This window comes from Amphiprion ocellaris, chromosome 22 (genome assembly GCF_022539595.1).
Source record: "Amphiprion ocellaris isolate individual 3 ecotype Okinawa chromosome 22, ASM2253959v1, whole genome shotgun sequence".
In the NCBI taxonomy this organism is placed as follows: domain Eukaryota; kingdom Metazoa; phylum Chordata; class Actinopteri; family Pomacentridae; genus Amphiprion; species Amphiprion ocellaris.
In genome coordinates this window covers 26254940-26275921 of record NC_072787.1, presented here as the reverse complement: position 1 = coordinate 26275921, position 20982 = coordinate 26254940, and the positions used below count along the sequence as shown (strand labels likewise).

General features: G+C 39.7%; 1 protein-coding gene and 2 long non-coding RNA genes across 6 annotated transcripts; 2 read left to right on the top strand and 1 right to left on the bottom strand.

The window, feature by feature from the left end:
• LOC111564805 (uncharacterized) lies at positions 1–2979 on the bottom strand. Of its 2 annotated transcripts, XR_008600387.1 has the most exons (5): positions 2845–2979; positions 2697–2771; positions 2579–2626; positions 1055–2507; positions 1–978 (listed from the first exon to the last, which is right to left on the bottom strand). It is a non-coding gene; the product is annotated as an uncharacterized LOC111564805 (long non-coding RNA). The 2 variants fall into 2 exon arrangements; XR_008600386.1 differs by having other exon boundaries at positions 1055–2771.
• A 1275-nt stretch (positions 2980–4254) lies between these two features.
• LOC111564817 (uncharacterized) lies at positions 4255–6068 on the top strand. Of its 2 annotated transcripts, none has more exons than XR_002745818.3 (3): positions 4255–4620; positions 4818–5394; positions 5467–6068. It is a non-coding gene; the product is annotated as an uncharacterized LOC111564817 (long non-coding RNA). The 2 variants fall into 2 exon arrangements; XR_008600385.1 differs by having other exon boundaries at positions 4811–5394.
• Positions 6069–8195: 2127 nt separating this feature from the next.
• acot9.1 (acyl-CoA thioesterase 9, tandem duplicate 1) lies at positions 8196–20446 on the top strand. 2 transcript variants are annotated; one of them, XM_023264590.3, is made up of 16 exons: positions 8196–8357; positions 9328–9422; positions 11655–11681; positions 12049–12094; positions 13220–13390; positions 13802–13839; positions 13927–14010; positions 14094–14197; positions 15453–15526; positions 17029–17096; positions 17193–17304; positions 17823–17913; positions 18714–18799; positions 18886–18973; positions 19377–19527; positions 20002–20446. In XM_023264590.3, exons 1-16 carry the CDS (start codon positions 8344–8346, stop codon positions 20055–20057), a joined length of 1305 nt encoding a protein of 434 aa, XP_023120358.1. In that variant the 5' UTR covers positions 8196–8343; the 3' UTR covers positions 20058–20446. The 2 variants fall into 2 exon arrangements, with proteins under 2 accessions (XP_023120358.1, XP_023120363.1); XM_023264595.3 differs by lacking the exon at positions 11655–11681.
• The last annotated feature ends 536 nt before the right edge of the window (positions 20447–20982 follow it).

Below are 20982 nucleotides of genomic sequence, written 5' to 3'. Positions count from 1 at the left end.
TTCAAATTTAACAATGTTTATTAACAATTTGTAAGGAAGGAAATAATGTCACACACCAAGTTAACATATACTAACTAAAAGAAAGAATGGGCAACAAGGAATAAAAAAAAAAAAACCCAGGCTGGGGCTTACCCTGCGGCAGGACAACCAAAAAGGGGAGAGGAATCCTCAGATGAATCACCTGTGACACTGCAAATAATACACACACAAAACCAAAAGAAAGGGGGGGACCGTGAAGAAGACACCACCAGCAGGAAATAACTGCCACAGTAAGCCACAGCACCTGTACACAGAAGACAGAGACAAAGATTAATAAAACGTGCCCAAACTAACCATAACTGGTGTGGACAAAAGAAAACAAAACCAAAGAACAACAAATGATGAATTAAATCATTACATAAGGCTAAATAAACTCAAAGAAAATAACAAAAACACAATTAAATTAATGCAACAAAGCAAACCAAGACACCAAAAGGAAATACCTGAATTAATTTCCAAATAACAAAGAAAACAAAACACCATCAAGTGAAGTAGCCCTTGCAGCTGTACAAGTTCTGGCACAGCAGCAACACAACCAGCCTGTGCACGGAGCGGACGCAGACGGCACTCAGCCGTACTGGGCTGAGAAGTCCGCTCCAAGCCGCTGCAAACAACAGAATCCAAAAAACATAAACAGTTCACCAAACAAATATTAAAGAGAACCAAAACAGCAGCTCAGCTTGAAGTGATGGTGGCAGTCCGATTATGCCGGGCTGTTAACTAGAAAGAAAAATAACACCGAGTTAATAAACTCATGACATAAAATCAGAATAGCGGCTGGGGAAAGCAACCCATCACGTACCTCACAACTGGAGGGTGTGAGCCACAAGAATACGGCTCACACACACCCACCCAGAGCGAGCCTGTGATCCTATGGCCAGCAGGGCTCCAGCAGATCCCCGCTTCACCCCGGGGAATTCACCCCAGCACTCAGCCACGCTGGAAGGAGTGGAAATATGGTGATCAGCAGATGTAATCACACGGCAAAAATAAAAGAAGGCGGCAGAACACTTACGTATTCAGACAGCATGCCTTGACGGCAATCACAACAGCTGTATACACCAGAGAACGGCTGCGTCCACCAACACCGTCATGCCAAACCACAGCCACCACGGAAGCAAGCAGGGAGCGGAGGACAGGAAGCTCCACCGCTGCACACCTGAATATAAAGGGCGCATGGTACCGCCCAGCGATTACGGTACTCGCACGGCTGGCACGGCGCCCAACAGCGGCCAGGAGGGAGACAACCTCCTGTCACACTAATAATGCACTTATGTTTAATGGGATTTAACATGTTTTAACACAAACTCCTTTATGGTTCATAATTCCGTTGACCGAATTACACCAAAGCAATACTGATTTATCAAACTGGAATATTCTTAAAACAGCAGTTTTAATGTTTTGGTGTTTAATTTGTCATGTAGTCTTGCTAACCTTCACAAATAAAACGATAGCACAGACACATGTGCAAAAGGTACAAAAGTTTGTCAGAATTGCATTAAAGAAAACAATAGTCAGGGGACAGAAAAACAAAAGTATAGCAAGAAGAATAACTTAACTTTTGCATGACACAGTGCATCAAGTGCATCCTTTTTCTTTATTTCATAGGAATGAGAGAGCTAGTTTAGTTTGTTTTTCTGATAGTTTACATAGTTCAAGTGTGAACATGCAGCCATGTCTAAGTTGTGTTGCAATGTTTACATTTGTAGATGTGGCCTTGTAATATGGTGGTTGAAGTATTGCATATATTTATTTGTGGTGTGTGATTGATTTTGAGTAAGTGGTTTGTCAATTTGTGTTAGTGATAACTGAAAATATATAGAGGAAATTAAAGTATGGAGTTGTACATGAATGTCACAGGATGAAGTTGTAGTTTTCTGTAGTAACAAGATCTAGATGAAAGGATAGGGTTTAGTTTGTTGTCAGGCCAACCTATGAGAAGTGGGTTAAAGACAACAAATAAATATATATTAAATCACATCTTTGTGTGTTAATAATGATCGCTTCCTTTGGTAATGTAGTAGCATATAGAGTTTTAGCAGTGTATAGTGAAACTAATTAAAGGTTTACAGACTATTTGTAAGGTATTAGCAACACAAAGTGAATTAATTTATACATTTAATGTAACACATAGCATTTGTATATATTGTTCAGGTTTTGCTGTTTGTTAGTAAATATGATGTGCAGAAAACTTTATCAATCATAGCTAGCTCTGCTAACTGTTTAGCAATCTGTGCTATAGGTAGATAGGCTGCTACGCTGTCCAGAAAGATAGAAAGAAAGAAAGAAAGCCGGTGAATAGTTACTTAAAATTCAGTCAAAGGTTCCAGGTCCCCAGCCTGTAGAGGAGAAGACTCAACAAACACAGTGGAGGTAATAGAACAGCCAGAATTTGTCTTCCAGTCTATCCAGTGATAAATATTTCTTACCCGTTTCCCCACATACACTTCTCCCCCACAGGATTGTACCTAAATGAAATAACAGAACAGGTTACCATCAAACAGTTTTCCCCCACTACATTATTGTGGTTTCAACTTACACATTGACTCAGACAGCAATGCTCTCCCAGGCCGTCTCCCTCTTGCACCTAAATGAAATAACACAACAGGTTACCATTAAACAGTTTTCCCTGCAATATTATTGTGGTTTCAACTTACACATTGACTCGGGCAGCAATGCTCTCCCACGCCGTTTCCCTCTCGTTTGTAGCTGCAGCGGTGTTGCACTTCTTTCTAAAAACATGTTCAAACTCGCTATATAAGCGCATTAAGATTTCCAATTCAAACGGTGTCGTCCTCCACTTACCCGTTGCCATGGTGACTCGTCGAATCGGCGCTCCATTAATACTGGCTTTTCAGAGTTGTGGCGCACATGCTTAACTCCGGGGGAAACTACTCCGAGTTGATTTAACCAACAACAGTTTGTTGAACCTGCTTCGTGAAACGGACCCCAGCAGACAAACTAAACCACAACTAACACTAAAAGAAACTACACTACCAAACCTACAAAAACCACAAAACCGAACAGGAATAACCTCAACCAAACAACACAGCAATGTACTTACAAAAACCAGGGGAAAACCGAGCTAAAGGCTAGGCAGGCTAGGAGAACCCAGAAGCTAGTGGGGAAACAAAACTGGCAGACTGAAGACTGGAGAGCATCCAAAAACAGACAGGAGTTGAACAGAGTCCACAAGAGAGAAATCCAGGACAGCAAAATCAGTTGAGTCCAAGAGGCTGAAGCTGACAAGCAGTAGAAGGCTTGGTGGGGAAACCCACAATCCAGGAATGCAGCAGAAGATAGAAGGCTTGGTGGGGGGGAACCCACAATCCAGGAATGCAGCACAAGCCATGGAGGGATGTGAGCCGATGATCCAGCGATGAGTGAATGGAAGCACAGAGCTTAAATACTGGAGGTGAGGTAGAGAACAGTCAATGGAGTGACCTAATTACTGCAGGTGACACTCATTACAGTAATCAGCAAATAGAGTGCAGGCAGGTGAAACAACTTGACTCTGTCTGTCATCTCTCCTCGTCCCTGTCTCTTGCTCTCCCTGCTTCACCTGTGTGCACTCAGCTGATTACTGCAGGTGACTCACATTGCAGTAATCAGCTCACCTGCCCTCAATATCACCTCCTCACTATTTAAACTCTGCTTAGTGACTCTTTGCCTGTTTGACCATAAACTACTGGACGCCTGCTTCCCTCCAGGCTCAGATTCCCACAAAGACTCACATGGCTTCACACGCTCTGCTCCCTCATGGACTCTGCTTCCCCACTTCTGGACTCCTTTTTCCTCGACCCTTTTTCTCCGTCATGTGAGTACCCCTCCTTAGTTTACTTTTGTTAATCCAGTTTAGTATTGGTTGACTTCTGTTTCTGTATTCGTAGTGTTTGCTGGGTTTTGAATAGTTGGGTTTAGTTTTGTTTCCCCAGTTCAGCTCTCCGTTTATGTACTAGTTTAGTTATCTTTTTAAATGAAACTCTTTCCATTATTCACCTGTCTGGAAGTCTCTCTGTGTCTGTGCCTGCTTTGTCCAACTCAGGGCCCAAACCGTCCCTTAAATAACTCTGGGTCCGTTTCACGAAGCAGGTTCAACAAACTCTGTGTAACCCTGAACTCTGAGTTGATCTACTCTGAGATAGAAAACTCTGAGTTTTCGGTTTAACAACGGCTGATTTGAGTTGGTTTAATCAACTCTGAGTAGTTTCACCCAGAGTGCGCCGCAACTATAAAAAGACAGCATCAATGGAACCCCGATTCGACGACTCACCGTGGTGACGGGGAAGCGGAGAGCTACGTTTTTTTCACACCACTTGAACTGGACATCTTAATGCGTTCATATGGTGACTTCGAACACGTTTTTAGAAAGAAGTGCAACACCTGCAGCTGCAAAAGAGACGGAGACGGCGTGGGAGAACATTGCTGCCCGAGTCAATGCGTAAGTTTAAATCACAATAATATTACAGGGAAACTGTTTAATAGCAGCCTGTTCTGTTATTTCATTTAGGTGCAATCCTGCAGGGGAGAAGCGCATGTAACAGCAGCTGAAGATGAAATATAAGAACATTGTTCAAACGGGTAAGAAGTCAGCATAATCTCATGGAGCTACCTCATTTTGATCATGTTTTACATTGTAAAGTAGCTTAATTATTAAGTGGCTGTTTGACTGTACAGTGGTTCTATCCCACACATAGTCTAAATGTCTGCATCCATATCATGTTCTGTCAAACAATTAAGCCTATTTAAACTAACATAGACTTCTACTCAGCCAACAGAAAGAAAGCAGATGCCTGTAAAAAGGGAGGAGGCCCAGCAGCACCACCTGTAACGGAGGCAGAGGAGCTGGTCCTAAGCCAGAATTTGGGAAGGCCAGTGGCTGAGGGAATCCCTGGAGGGAGCTCATCCTCTGAGACCACATCCCAAGACACAAGTGTGTGTGTGCGCGCGCGTGTGTGTGTGTGTGTGTGTGTGTGTGCTCATGCGCCCACTGAACATTTGCCATAAGGAAGCACAGAGCACTGCATTGTTTCTGCGTACGAGCGAGTGTGTGTGCAGCCACAGCGATGGCATGCGTGAAGGGGTGTGCTTTAAAGATGGTGAGTTTAATTAGAGATGAAAGGGCTGATGTGTCATACCCACAGCTTAATGCTGTGGGCTGTGGCAGTGCTCTCTCCTCCTCCGGCTCTGCTTTCTCTCTCTCTCCTCTAGGTTGGTGGCAGCTCTGGTCTGGTGGCAGGTGTGGCGCATTAATAATCAGCAGGTCGTGTGCAGGTGGGAGCCAGCAGCTTGATTCCGGCAGCTTTAACAACCGTCGCCACTCGTCGTTTGATGCCGGACTGTCCTCGTCCAACAGTTAGTGCTGCTCAGCCGAACTGTTTGTGCCACTTACCTGGTTCTGCTTGTAATCCTGTTTTTTATGTTTAGAAGCTGACTCTCGCCGGCTTGTGATCTTGGACTCTGCTGGTTCCATCCTGGTTTTTCTGGCCTTCATTCCTCCGTGGATTTCGCTTTGCCCTCTGGAGGGATAAAACCCATCTGAGCCGAAAGAACTGTCCGTTCCTCCCAAGACGCGGAACCATCTGCGCTATTGCCGGACGCCTTCCTCCATGCAGTGTGTGTTGGGACTGGAGCATTCGCTGGAGGAGTGGATTGAGAGGAACCCCTGCCCTAGTCGAGCACTCCTTCAGTTTGTCAGCCAAGTCTTTAGCCCTAGCGTCACCAGACTACGAGTTTGTGATTGAGAATTAATGTGTGTACGTTGAGTCCGGGCTTTCTGTACAGGTTACGGTAGACCAGGTATTTGGGTTTTTTTTTGTGTTTAGGTGTTGCGTTGTATTCCTGCCCTGGTGTTACTAGCAGTGGGTTTACTTAATTTCTGTTTCTTTGTATTAGTTATAGTTTGCCGAGCCACGAGAGGCGGTCTCGATCTGTTCCCCGCTTGAGTAGGTACTTTGCTAGTTCCTGTTCCTTGTTGGGATTTGTAGTCCTAAGTTTTCTCGTGTGTAAATAAAAGCATTGTAACAGTACCATTTCCTGCTTGTTCATTTCCCGCATCTGAGCCTCTACACCTGCCGTAACAGGATGATTAATTGATGGAAGGTGGACTGTTCCATCAGGCTAAAGTGTGTGTGTGTGTGTGTGTTGACTCTTCTACTGTAGAAAAACAGAAAAAGTGGGAAAAAAGCTACATTTTTTGAGAAAACTAGGACAGCATGTCGTAGTTTCTCTTAAACCTCAAGGATGTGTAGATGTTGAAGAAAACATCCATTGACACTGTTACTTTTTTGATATAATTTATTACTTGAAAAGGACAGCATCTGAACAGGCACCATGGTCTGCCTGTGGAGAGTTTCCCAGCCAATATGAAAATCCCACTTGAACAAAGGGCTGGTGGTCATTTTATACCCTCTGGTAAAGGATAGAATTACAACATCTGGTTCAAACCCCTACTCAAGAGCGATAACTCCTCAGACGAAACCCCCCTTCTGCACATTCCTAAGGGTCACAGGTCAGCTATAGGTTAACAGTGGACCCCAATGTCAACACAGCATAGGGTTTCTGGAGCCGAAAACACATTCCTCAGTACTTACTACCACCTGTTAGTTAAAAGTTCACTCTATGGTCAACAACTATCAGAACTCATATCAGATCAGATACTACAAGCATCTTAAGAGACACATTATATTGTCATTTAAAAACAAATGATGAATAGAATTTGCTAATTTGATAAGTCCTTTATTGAAGAAAACTGGCGTGGAGGTTCAGATACACACATCTGGATGACAAAAAAGATATTTAAATGATTTTCTAGTGCAGATCTTTGCCTGTATTTACACATGCCGTGCTATAGAAGTGAGCAGATCATCCCTGCTGTATTTTTACTGCTCATCTCTCAGCAGGTCTTCCTTTGCCCCCGTCTTCTCAAGGTGGCACCGAGTTCTACGAGTGCCTCTGAGACTCTCCTCTATAAAAAAAATGGAGCAGCACAAGCTCTTTTGACATCACACTTTCTGCTACCAGGAGATTAGAAAGTGAAGGTGGAGCACTCCGGAGAAAACGCTCTCGGTCTGTGCATCTGTACTGAAGATTTAATCTCCACGCGACACTCTGAGTCAGAGAGGTTGCTGGGGGATTAGTTTGTCTCACCTGCCACTAATGCTAATGTGATTATTCCAGGCTAGCTGTAAATTTCTGTATATATTGTCTTATTAGGGTCCGAGCATCGAATGGTGCGAAGACCCTATTGAAACCCTAGGGTTTATTATACTTCCTTTTCCCGCTTTTTGAATTGCATTTTTGGTGGCCTTATCATACCCCAAAACGCGTCAAACTTGGCATGCTCATGGTATGTCCTTATTGCCATTTTGCACCCTCATGTGGTTGTTGGACATCTGTTTGTGGCCATTTTACACTATGTTTTAGTCATTTTTCATCTTTGTGTGGTTGCACGTCTTTGTTACCATTGTGCACCTCTTTGTAGTCATTCTACAGCTTTTGCGATTTTGTATCTTTTTATGGTTGTTGTACGTCTTTGTGGCCGTTTTGCACATTTTTGCAGTAATTTTGAACTTTTTTATGATTGTTGTACGTCTCTTTATGGCTATTTTGCATCTGTTTATATTCATTTTACACCTATTTGTGGTTTTTGTACATCCCTTTGTGGTTATTTTGTTTATGTTTGTAGTCATTTTGTATCTTTGTGTGGTTGCACATGTCTTTGTTACAATTTTACACCTTTTTGCAGTCATTCTACAGCTTTTTGTAGTGGTTTTGCACCTTTTTATGGTTGTATATGTCTTTGTGGCTATTTTGCATCTGTTTAGATTCATTTTGCACCTCTTTGTCATTTTTGTACTTCTTTTGTGGCCATTTTGCTTCTGTTTGTAGTCATTTGGACAATTTTCTGATTGTTGTACATGTCTTTGTGACCCATTTGCACCTTTTTGTCTTTTTTTTACTCCTTTTTGTGATTGTTGTACGTCTCTTTGTGGGTCATTTGCTCAGTAGACACATAAATAAGCTTCTCATGCTCGAGATGCGACTTTTAAATTCTATTTTAGGGCTTTAAGAATCCTCTGAAGGGCTCTTTGGAGGGTTTCCAGACAGGCTGTTTTTCAGAACGGAGCGTCTTGCGTCATCACGCAGTGGGCGGGGCGACGTACCAACACGGAAGCGTCCTGCAGTCTCTCCTGTCTGGCAGCTTGTCAGCGCGGCTCTGCTCTGAAGAGAAAACTGAGACTCCTCTTTCTCTCCAGTTTTTCGGACCCCTGACCGGTTGACTGAGTGATCCCGGACAGCACGATGCTCTCCCCGAGGTCAGTGTGATTAAAAACGTCTTCCAGAGCAGCGGAGCTAACCGTTAGCATGTTTATAAACAGGCTAACTAAGCTAAGAAGGCTTTTAAACACATGAGCTGAGATCAGTCCTGGTAAATCGTCTTTTTATGACTTTAATAGTGTATAATTGAGTCAGTCAGCTCCACCCAGAAGCAGCTATCCGGCCTCCAGCAGGGCGGGGAGGCAGAGTCTACAGAAGGAGTGTCCGCTTCAAACCACTGCAGGAATTTAAATAAAACAGCAAAACATGGAGAAACCTGCTGTGGTAGAGTTTAGACAAGTTATTCTAGCAGGAGATACTCGTTCAGTTTCTGTTTAGGCTCTGTAAATTCATAGGCTTTCACTATATTACACATTTAATGTGAATATTTACATTTTATGATGCTTAATATTTTTCCTCCACTGCAACTATGAAGCAATTTTAATTACTATTTATTTCTCACATTAATATTTTACAAACAAAACACGCAATGAGCCTCCACTATTCCAACATAACGTTAAAACAAGATATAATATCAATACGCCCTGCAAGGACAGAAATAGAACATTTATCTGACAATACTTCACTGAAATAACATGTTAATGTAGGATTTTAAAGGTGAAGTGGTATTTTTGAAGTGGAAAAACGGTAAAACTGCTGTCCCCTTCCCTTTGTGTTAATAATGGAACCATGTAGAGCAGATGTTCTCTAGAGCTGCAGATGTTCGCTAAAGCTGCAGATGTTTTTCTACAGTTGTAGATGTTCTCTAAATCTTCTGACCAGAGCTGCAGGAGTCTGACTTGTTGTCCAGGAGGCATTCAGACCGTTTTCTCAGCTGTTCTCTACAGAATGTAAACACATCATGAGTCCAGCTATAATTAGAGGAGGATCAGTGGAGGATGAAACTGGATCTGTTGATCTGAAGGTCATCTGAGGGTTTCTGTGTTTTCTTTTTCGTGTCGGCTGCAGGTTTCTGTTGCTGCGGTCGGCTGTATCTTTGAGCTGCAGATCGTTCTGCAGCGGAGGAGCTTCGAAACCGGGCAGAGCGCCTGACATGATCGAGGGTAAGATAGGAAGCAGAATCACCTCAGAGACCCCTCAGCTAAAAAAACACACCTCAGATTCAGAGCATTTCTTCCACAAGAACATCAGCTACTGTATTTACATAAGTAAAGGTCTCTTCATAATGTTTGCTACTATGCAGGACCCTGTTTCATGTTCCTGCTGATTATAGTTTAAATTCTGGTTTAATATTACAGTTGAACCTGTTTAAAATTACAGAAATATTATTTACATTCCTTCATCTACTCATGTTTCCATCAGTAGCTCATCTCTGCTGTCAGGTTTTTAGTTTAACTCTCATGTTCTCCTTGTTTACGGGCACCAAAAAATATTGTTTCCTTGTCTGAAAAAAATCCCAAAATTGAGCAAAAAAATTCCCCAAATTTCTGAAAATTTGCAAAACCTTCAGGAAGAAAATTCCAATAAATTCTTAAAAGTTTCCCTTAAAAGTTTTATTTTAAAAAATCCCCCAAATTTGACAAGAAAATTCTTGTAAATATTTTCAAAAAATGAGTAAAAATCTTCCAAAAAAATCCTAAAAATATCTAAAGTGATTCCGTGTATATCAGTAAAACTTCTGATATTTTCTTTTAGAACATTCACATAAAAATCAACCAAAATCCAGCGAATTTCGCTGGATTTTGGTTGATTTTTTGTGAATGTTCTTAAGAAACATTTTTAACATTTCTTTTTTTGCACCAAAAAATGTTCAAAAATTTCCCAAAAATGTTGAAAATGTGAACATCAGAAGTTTCACTGTGAAAATAGATTTTTTTTCCACATTTTTAAACTTTAAAACGTGTCAGTTTTGACCTGCAGGACGACACAAGGGTTGAATAGCAGTATTTCATATATACACACATATTTTACATTTATCTTAATTCTGATGATGGGATGTCGTGTTTTTGTGTTATAATATTTACATTTCTATTCACATGCAGAACCAATAATGACAACAGAAGCTACTTTACATACATGAAGAAGTTTTTTGATTAAGTTTTGTAAATCCACATTTTTGCATCCTTTATGTTGATTTAATTCAATTTCAAATGAGTTTTTACCTGTTGTTATCATTTTATCCCACGAAGGAGAGGCATTCAAAATTTCGTTGTATGTCCAATGACAATAAAGGCATTTGATTGATTGATTGATTTGATTTTGATTGAGTGCCATAGCCCTTTTTTCTGCATCAATCTACATTCAGTGATCCCCAACAAAATGAAAACATACTTTTGTGATTTTATTGAAAATCTAAATCACAAAATCTCTCCTTTATAAATTTATTCAGACCTTTAAATCAACAACACTTTGTTAGCAGCTTTATATTTAGTCCACACAACAGTTTACAGTTTATAGAATGATGTTTTCTGCTACTAGCCAATATTAAACTACTGTAAAATAATATTACGGTTATTAGGCTGTTGTGTTGTTTTGTGTTGTTGTTATATCAGTGTGTGGATAGAAGATTAATGGGCAACATTTTATGATTTTGTGTTTTGCTTTGTTTGGAGTTTTTTTTGTCTGGATTTTATCATTTTGTGGCTTTTTGGGCATTTTTTGTCTCATTTGTGTCATTTTTTGTCTGTTTTTTGTCCATTGTTGGTGCTTTGTAACTTTTTTGTCTCATTTTTTGTCATTTTGTGTGTCATTTTTGTAATATTTTGTCTTGCTTTTGTTGTTTTTTTTTTGTCTTTTTTGGAGATCAAATTGGGCTGAATGTGGCCCCTGAGTTTGATGCCTCCGGTTTATTTCCTGTATATAATTTACTATTTACATTGTTTGTTTCCATACACAGCCTGCAGTTCAGTCAAAGACTCTCTGAATTTTCCTCACCTGACTGTTAGTCACAGCTGAGTCAGTCATGGCTCCTCTGTTGTGTTGAAAAAAACAGAATTTTTTGTTTTTTTACCAGATTTGTTTATTGTAAATAGTTGTTTTTTTGCATCATTTTTAAATGAGACTTGATTCCAATGAAATCTCATGATATTAGGTTCAGTTTTAGACGACATGTTTAGCTAAGAGGTCACCAGAACATTGAAATTATGATGATTCTTTGTGTTTTCTGATAAATTTTGTGTGGTTTTTTTAGAGATAACATGATTTTCAAAGCCGGTGGAAGGTTTTGGGGTCCAGAAAGTTAAAGTTTAGCTGTTTTTTGTGTTTGTGTGGAGGTCTAATGAGTCGATCCGTCCTCCTCCACTCTGCATGTTTTAATCATGTTTGTTTCTCCACAGGAAATCCACTTTTACACGTGTCGAATGGTGTGTTGGTAAACCGCGACGAATCCTAACTCTGAACCTGTCATTAATTCTCCTCCAGTTAGCTGCACTTTTAATTCCTCCTGCATGTTTTTCCACCTGCTGAGGCTTTCTGTGGATGTTGTGTTTGTCCATATAAACCTCCTCTCTCTTCCTTCCTCCCTCCGTCAGCTTCAGTTTTTCCTCTTCTGTTGTCTGGCTGCAGATGTTTTCAGTCCAAGTCTCCTTCCGGGTGTTGAGCTGCTTCTGTCTCTTCTCTTTCTGGAGGCTTCGGCTGTAAAAACCACTTTGACTGAGCGGAGACAGAATGAAACCTGCAGCCTGGACTCTCTTTTCACTGCTGATGTGACATTTGTTCTGTGTTTTCCAGTCAGGAACAGACTGAGAGAAATCGTGGGAGCTTCCACCAACTGGAGGTATTGAACTGCCTTTTTACGTGATAAATAGAATAATAAATTACTTGTGTGGTTTTGGTGGGTTACTAAGGTGTGTAGGATTTTCCCTGGAAAAATTAAAAGTTTTTTGTGTATGTTTTATATTACCAGTCATAAATTTGCATAATTTCATTTTATTATAATAATAATAATAATAATAATAATAATAATAAGGGCTGCACAGTGGCGTAGTGGTTAGCACTTTCGCCTTGCAGCGAGAAGATCCCTGGTTCGCGTCCCGGCTTTCCCGGGATCTTTCTGCATGGAGTTTGCATGTTCTCCCTGTGCATGCGTGGGTTCTCTCCGGGTACTCCGGCTTCCTCCCACAGTCCAAAAATATGCTGAGGTTAATTGATTACTCTAAATTGCCCGTAGGTGTGAATGTGAGAGTGATTGTTTGTCTATATATGTAGCCCTGCGACAGACTGGCGACCTGTCCAGGGTGTCCCCTGCCTTCGCCCGAGTCAGCTGGGATAGGCTCCAGCACCCCCCGCGACCCTAGTGAGGAATAAGCGGTGTATAGATAATGGATGGATGGATAATAATAATAATAATAATAATAATAATAATAATAATAATAATAATAATAATAAATTTTATTTATAAAGCGCTTTTCCAAAAACTCAAAGACGCTGACAACATGCCGACAACATAAAGGAAAAAAAGCAAATAAATCACACAAAATCAAACCCAAATCCTGAAAATAAAGTCTGAAAACAAGCATATGAGTAGTAATAAAGTCATTAAAATGTACTGTAAGTTCACACAAAGTGCAGTTTTAAAAAAACATGAAGCAGTAGAACAAAAATATGGACTCAACCTTCGTGTATTTCATGATATTTTTATTATTTGCACAAATTATGCATCATGACTGTATCATATATTTGTGAGAATACATACATTACATACAAATGCAACACTTTTTCTATATTTTACTCTGTTTTTGTTGATAAAATTCCATAAAAGATAAATATTACAAACAAACAGAAGTGACAAAGTTGTAGAAAACCCCTTTAATAACCAGTAATAATAATAAAATACACATTTACAGCAACAAACCCAGGGAGTTTGTGTTTAATGTGATGTTTGCTGTGTTTTTCTCCTCAGCGACCACCAGCAGGCCATGGCAGACCGAGTGTCTCTGTCCTCCATGTTGGCCAAGTCTCAGCAGGACCTCCCGGCCAGGAGGATGAAGGACAGCTACCTGGAGGTTCACCTGCCGCTGGGCTCCGAGCCTCAGCTCAGAGAGAAGTACCTGACCTTCCACAACACTGTCAGGTACAACCACACCACACGACAGAGCGACTTCTGGTGGATTTTAGTGACTGGGATTCACAGCGTCACCTCTGATTAAAGGAGAGTGAATCCCTCAGAATCATTAAGAGCTAGCAGAGCTCTCAATGTTACCTACAAAGTCTGAGAATTAGCTGCTTAAATGGTGATGCCTTCACTGACTGTAGTACTTCAACAGTGGTATGTTGAGTTGCTCATAGTAACGTACCTTTGAACAGCGATGCGTTCACTTGCCGTTGTATGTTGGTAAAATGTATTTGAACGGTGAGGCATTCACTTACTGTTGTACGTAGTGAAGTGTCTTTGAATGGTGATGTGTTCACTTACCGTCGTACGTAGTAAAGTGTCTTTGAGCAGTGATGTGTTCAGTGACCGTACTTAATGTGGTGCTTTCAGGTTCGGTCGGATCCTGGAGGACTTGGACAGTTTAGCAGGTATAAATACAGATTTGTGTCCAGACTAGACCAGAATCTCCTCTCATTTAAGCTCTAAAACATCTTCCTCCTCTTCCTCCTCCTCAGTCCTCATCTCTTACTCCCACACCTACAACTCTGCCCTAAAGAGGTCTCCTCTGTCCATTGTCACCGCCCTGGTGGATAAAATCGGTAAGACGGCGGCTTCGATCACTCCGACAGCTTGTTTAATTTGTTTCTCTGATGGTTTTTTTAATTTTTAATTTGTGGATCAGACATGAGGCATCACGTCATCTACCCCGATTGTGACATCAAGTTCAGCGGTCGAGTGACGTGGGTGGGAAGGACGTCTATAGAGGCCAAGATGCACATGTCCCAGGTAGACTCACCTGTCCCAGGTAGACTCACCTGTCCCAGGTAGACTCACCTGTCCAGGTGGACTCACCTGTCCAGGTGGACTCACCTGTCCACTCAGACACTTCTAGTATAAACAGTAAAAGGATTCACATCCACTAGAAGTCAGAGGTTGTTCAAAACTGAATGATGGTGATGTTAATTTGGCTTTTTGACAAGAATTTGAGGACAACTCTCCACCGTGCTTCACATTATGATGATGTCACTACCGTGCTTCACAGTGATGTGCTAAGCTTGGTGTGAAACAATACATCTAGTCTGAGGTCTTAAAGCTCCATCCTGGTCTCCTCAGACCAAAGAACCTTCTTCCAGGTGTCTTCAGAGTCTCCACATGTCTTCTGGTGAACTCTAGTCCAGATTTAATTTGAGCTTTTTCCAACAGAGTCTTTCTCTTTGTCTCCATAAAGCTTTGACTGGTGAAGAACAGACAACAGTTGTTGGATGAGCAGCCTGAAGCTGGAACTCCTTCAGAGGAGTCATAGGAGTCTTGGTGGCCTCCCTCTCTAGTCTCTTTCTCCTTCAGAGGAGTCATAGGAGTCTTGGTGGCCTCCCTCTCTAGTCTCTTTCTCCTTCAGAGGAGTCATAGGAGTCTTGGTGGCCTCCCTCTCTAGTCTCTCAGGTCTTGAGGACGTCCTGCTCTAGTCAGATTTATTCATGTTCTATCTTCCTTCCATTTCTTAATGATGGATTTAACTGGACTCCAGGAGATGTTCAGGAACTTGGAAATGTTCTTGTATCGTCCTGACTGATGCTTTTCAACAACCTTTTCTCAGAGTTTCTTGGAGTGTTCTTTAGTCTTCATGGTGTAGTTCTATCCAGGAGGACTGATCCACCAGAGGATGGACCTTCCAGATACACGAGTCTTTAGACTACTATCTCTAATATGAGTGACTTCTAGCACCATTTAGCTGCACCTGTGTTGGATTAACTGAGTCATTTTAAATGGGATGGACACTTTATACAATCACATATTTTACATGTTTTACTAATGAATTGACATTCCTTTGCAGAAATCTCTTCTGACAATGTTTTTTCTTGTAAATTCTTGTCAAAAAAGCCAAATACATCGACCACCATTGAGACTACTGAGGCGCTGTGTGTTATGTTTCTATTCCTCAGCTAGAGGGAGCCAAGTTTATGTCATTAGCGATTTAAAGAAACTTTAGATGGAACCAGGAATAAAGAACGTGTTGAACTATAATATCTGTCTCCTCCTTCAGTACCGTGACGGAGCTTATGCCCCGGTTCTGGACGCTACGTTTGTCATGGTGGCCCGAGACCCAGAAAACAAGAGGTAAGCTTCTCACTTTTACTTCTACATTTATCTAAGAGCTGATAGTACTATTTACTTTTCAGATTTGGCACGTGACGACCCTCCACCTCGACACCAGGTGTGCCTGATCAGGAGCCGGGGGTCGCCACCTGAACTAAGCACACCTGCAATCAGTGCTGCATTTAACCACTCTCCCTTTTCCAGTCGAAGGGCCTCGCTGACAGGAGCAGTGTGTCTGTACAGTGGTGGTCTCCGCTGTTTGTGTTTCAACTGTGGAGCCGAGTTGTAACTCACAGAAAACATTGGTTTCTGGCCTTTTTGGACTGTAACATCCACCAGGTTTCAATTAGTGTAGCATTTACCTTTAAATGTAGTCGTAGACATGCATTTTAGCTTCATAGTGTTTCTTTTATTAGCATTTCAATTTGCTAATTAGACGAAAATTCCACAAAAGAGGCGGATATTAGAGGTTTTGGCTGATTTTTCATGTTTTTTATTCACCCAAACAGACATTTCCAAAGAGATAAAAGTCTTTCATATTTCATAGAAAGCCAGACTTAAGTAAATGAATTAAACAATAACAGATTTGTGTGTTATAACTTTGGTTTTTAGCTTCTTTTCGCTGCCATTAATCATAAATATCTAATTAATCCTTGAGGGGAAATTGCTAATGTTACAGCTGCTCCTGTTCAAAGCCAGAAATATAAACAGTACAAAATATATAGATAAACATAGGTAGAAAATATGACCTAAAATATAAATATAAGTAGAAAAATATGTCCTACAAATATAAATCCAAACAGAAAAAAATACCTAAAAATATCAGCAAGAGTAGAAAAATATGTCCTAAAAATATAAACATAAGAATTAAAAAGTCCTAAAAACATAAATATAAGTAGAAAAATATGTCTTACAAATATAAATCCAAACAGCAAAAATACCTAAAAATATAAACATAAGTAGAAAAAATTGACCTAAAATATAAACATAAATAGAAAAATATAAATTAAAACTATAAATATAAGTAGAAAAATATGTCCTAAAAATATAAATAGAAGTAGAAAAATATGACATAAAATATAAGTAGAATAATATGACTTAAAATGTAAACAAAATTAGAAAAATATGATCTGAAAATCTAAAAAGAAGTAGAAAAATATGGCTTAAAAATACAAACATGAGAGAAAAATATAAGCATAAATAGAAAAATATGCCCTAAAAATATAAATATAAAAATATGACTGAAAAATATAAACATGAGTAAAAACATGTCCTAAAATATAAAGATAAGCAGAAAAATATGACCTAAAAATACAAACATAAGTAGAAAAAAAATCCTAAAAATATAAACACAAGAATAAAAAAGTCCTAAAAATATAAACAGAAGTTGAAAAATATGACATAAAATATAAGTAGAAAAATATGACTTAAAATGTAAACAAAATAAAAAAAATATGACATATATAAAATAAAATAAATATAAACATGAGTATAAAAACTTCATGGTCTGCTCCTCCCTTCAGGGCGGCGTTTGTCAACCCTCTGAAGGCCGACGGACCTGAGGAGGAGAAGCTCCTACAGGAAGGAGAAGGTGTGATTTAACCACACAAACAGAGAAACTTTAAACTCTTAACATGCTGATCTGTTCTCTACACTTTTTCCCGTGTTTGATCTTTGTGTCTTTTAGCGAATAAATCCCGGCGTGTGGAGCTGAGCACGGCGTCGCTGCTGAAAGTCGCTCCCACCGACGACGAGAGGAAAATCATCCACAGTCTGTTTCTCAACACCCTCGACACAAAGTCAGTGTTCCTCAAACCTGCTAATGCTTATTTATACTCTAATTATTGGCTGTTACGCTGATAAAGTGGGATTCTGTTGCTTTCTTGTGGTGTTTCAGCTAAAAAAAAATCATCAGCAGTGTTATCTCACGATGTGCAAGTGGAACAAGAACTTCAACAAAATAATCACAATTAATCGGTTAATCCTTCCTTTTTGGTGCCACTTAACCACTTCCAGGTCACATAAACCCTCTGAACTTCCAGCAGAGTGTTTTTTCCTCATTTTTCCTAACTGTAGGTTTATTTATAACTGCAATATAAAATCCTGCACCTCTACGGAAACAGAACCATTGTCACATTTAAGTCCAGAAACATCAGCTTCCCAGAATATTTACACATTTTTCCACATGTTTGGTGCATTTAATGTGTGACAAAACCAGACAGTCTTACCTCTGTTTTGTAGATACTCCACTGGTGTTGAAGGTTGTTGCTTTGGATTGTTCATCATCTTATTGTGTAAATGTGTTCGACTTTTTCAGCACAGTCAGTTTCCGCAGCAGAGTTTTGCCTCCGAACTCGGTGTGGATGGAAGACGCCAAGCTGAAAGGACTGGAGATCTGCCACCCTCAGGTAAAACAACTGCAGCACTTAATATATATGCACTTATACTGAGTTTGGTTTTGCTTGAGTTTTTAAAAAATCATTGTAAATGACTTGAAAATTGTCCAAAATAACTATAACTAGTCCAAAATTGCTCAAAATTGACCCAGAAATGACTAAACTCTTCCAAAAGTGCTTCAACAATCGCTAAAATGATAAGAAAGTTGTCCAAAATTAGTTAAAAATGGTCCTAAATCAAGTCAAATTTACCAAAATTACTTAGTTTGTCCAAAATGATTAAAAATGCTTTCAAAACAAGTTAGAAATTGTCCACAATAATTTGAAACACATCTTTAATAAGTTAAAATCGTCGTAAATGACTTGAAAGTTGTTCAAAATAACTTAATTAGTTCAAAATGACTGAAAATTGGCCTGGAAACGACTGAACTCGTCCAAAAGTGCTTCAGCAATCTCCAAAATTCTATTAAAGTTTTCCAAAGTGAGTTAGAAATGGTCCTAAATCGAGTCAAATTTGACCAAAATGAATTCGTCGCAAATGACGTAAAAATCATCCAAAATGATTAAAAATTCTTTCAAAATGAGTTAGAAATTGTCCAAAATAATTTGAAACTCGTCTTTAATCAGTTAAAATGGACCTAAATGACTTGAAAGTTGATTTAAACGCTGCTATATGTTCTGCTAATGCTAAAATCCAGCAATTTTCCTCATAATTCCTCCACTTTTTAGCTTCTGCTCTTAATGTCTTGCCTGATTTTACCTGTAAAACACCTGCAGCTTCATCTCCTTTTGCTTCTGTCTGTTGTGTCCAGGAGAGGAACATCTTCAACAGGATATTTGGAGGTTTTCTGATGAGGAAAGCCTACGAGCTGGGCTGGGCCAACGCCTGCTCCTACGGGTGAGACGTTTGTCCAGAAGATGACGCTCTGAGAGAGAAAAAAAGAACATTTTATCGGATCTTGTGTTCAATATCGTCCGTTTCAGAGGATGTCGGCCGAACCTGGTGGCCGTCGATGATATTCTGTTCCAGAAACCGGTGGAGATCGGCTCTCTGCTGCTGCTGTCGTCGCAGGTCTGAGAACATTCAGTCTTTCAAACTTGTCTGAACTAACTCAAGAATTGTCCAACAACTGCCTAAAATTACTTTAAATTTGTCTAAAATGACCAAAAATTTGAACAAAATGACAATTTTCAAGTAATTTTGGAAACTTTTCTTGCTGTTTTGAGCAATTCTGAGTCCCATAGGTGTTAAAAACACCTCTGTAAACGTTTTCTCTACTCTGTTCATCATCAGTAGAAAGATGTTTAACCATGCTGAATGTATCTCCAACAACTTGCTGCTCTGTTCACTGTTTCTGAACCATGCTGCATTTACTGTACTGATCCAGTAGGTGGAATTATGTGTATGTATAACAGACAGATGATACAGGGATGGATTGAGACCACTAAGGATGAGATGTTGTGCTGTGTTCCAGGTGTGCTACACTCAGGGGAAGTACATCCAGGTCCGAGTCCACAGCGAGGTGTTCGACCCTCTGACCCGGCAGCACAACACCACCAACGTCTTCCACTACACCTTCATCTCAGACCGAGACGTCCCCAACATCATCCCCAAGACCTACGGAGGTGAGAAGGAGCAACAAACGCAACTCAGAAAAGTCAAGGAGGAACTCTAGGAAACGTCTGCAAATTTAGTTAGCCTTTTTAGGAACATTTTTTAGAATAATAATAAAAAATACTTTATTAACCCTCGTGTCGTCCTGCAGGTCAAACTGACCCGTTTTAAAGTTTGAAAATGTGGGAAAAAAACCTATTTTCACAGTGAAACTTGTGATGTCCACATTTTCAACATTTTTGGGAAGTTTTTGAACATTTTTTGGTGGAAAAAAAATGTTTAAAAAAAATGTTTCTTTAAGAACATTCACAAAATATCAGCTGATCAATTGATTTTTTGTGAATGAATGCATGAAACTGATAATTATGCTGATGTATTTCCAGTTTTTAATGATTTGTTCTCGTGATCAGGAGGAGAACTGAGCTGAGACTGTAAAATGTTCAAATCTCCAGCAGCTGCATTGATGTTTTGTGTGTTTCTGACAGAGTCGATGTTGTACCTGGACGGGAAAAGACACTTTAACCAAACCGTGGAGCCCTGAAGGAGGACAAATCTGCCAAAACCTTTCGCCATCTGAAATGATACGACTTTTTATATCATGCTTTTGTTACATTTGCACACTCATATTTGATTTCTGTGTCTTTATTTGCTCTCGAGGTTTACATTTTGGTCTTTTTGATCAACTACAGAACAACAAAAACAGCTTTTTGGATTCACACAAACGGTTTACGAACGAAATGACGCTAAAGTTCCCTTCCTGTCGTAGACCTCGTATATTCCTGCCTGACGTATGTTACATTTTTATATTCCACTGTCGCTTATACGCACAAACTTTTCCTTTCTTATGTTCAAGCTTTACTCTGCATTGTTTTTCTTGCCTTAAAATGTTTATTTACTCAAATACAATAAATAAATTCTTATTTATCTTGACCTCACAGTTTGTCTTTGCTTTCATTGTGTCTCAGTTTTCTTTTTTAAACTCTATTTTCTTATATAGTTTTGCAAATTTGAAATATTAGTGGCAGATTTAGGAGTTTGTCCTTGTTTAAGACACTTCTGTGGTATAAAAACAGTCTGTAAAAATGTTTTAACTAAGTGGCCAGACATAAGAAGAGCTGTTATATGTCCTCTTCCTGCTTAGATTCCTAATTTTCACAATTATTTCACCAACATACAGGACAGCTAGCTACATATGATCCATAAAAATGCTGAATTTCTGCTGCTAAACTGTTATTTCCTGTTTTGCTAAAGAATTTGGACCTTATGTTGAAACTATTGAATCTAATCTGCCTGTGAAAGTCATATTTTATCCCATTAATTAGCATAAATTAGCACTTTTCATGCAAACAAAGTGTAATACAAAGTGCTGAACAGAACAAAAGGAATTTTAAAACAATTTCTGAATATAGTAGGGAGGTTAAGGCCAAAAAATAGGTCTTTGACTTCAAGTCATGATGCAAAGGTCC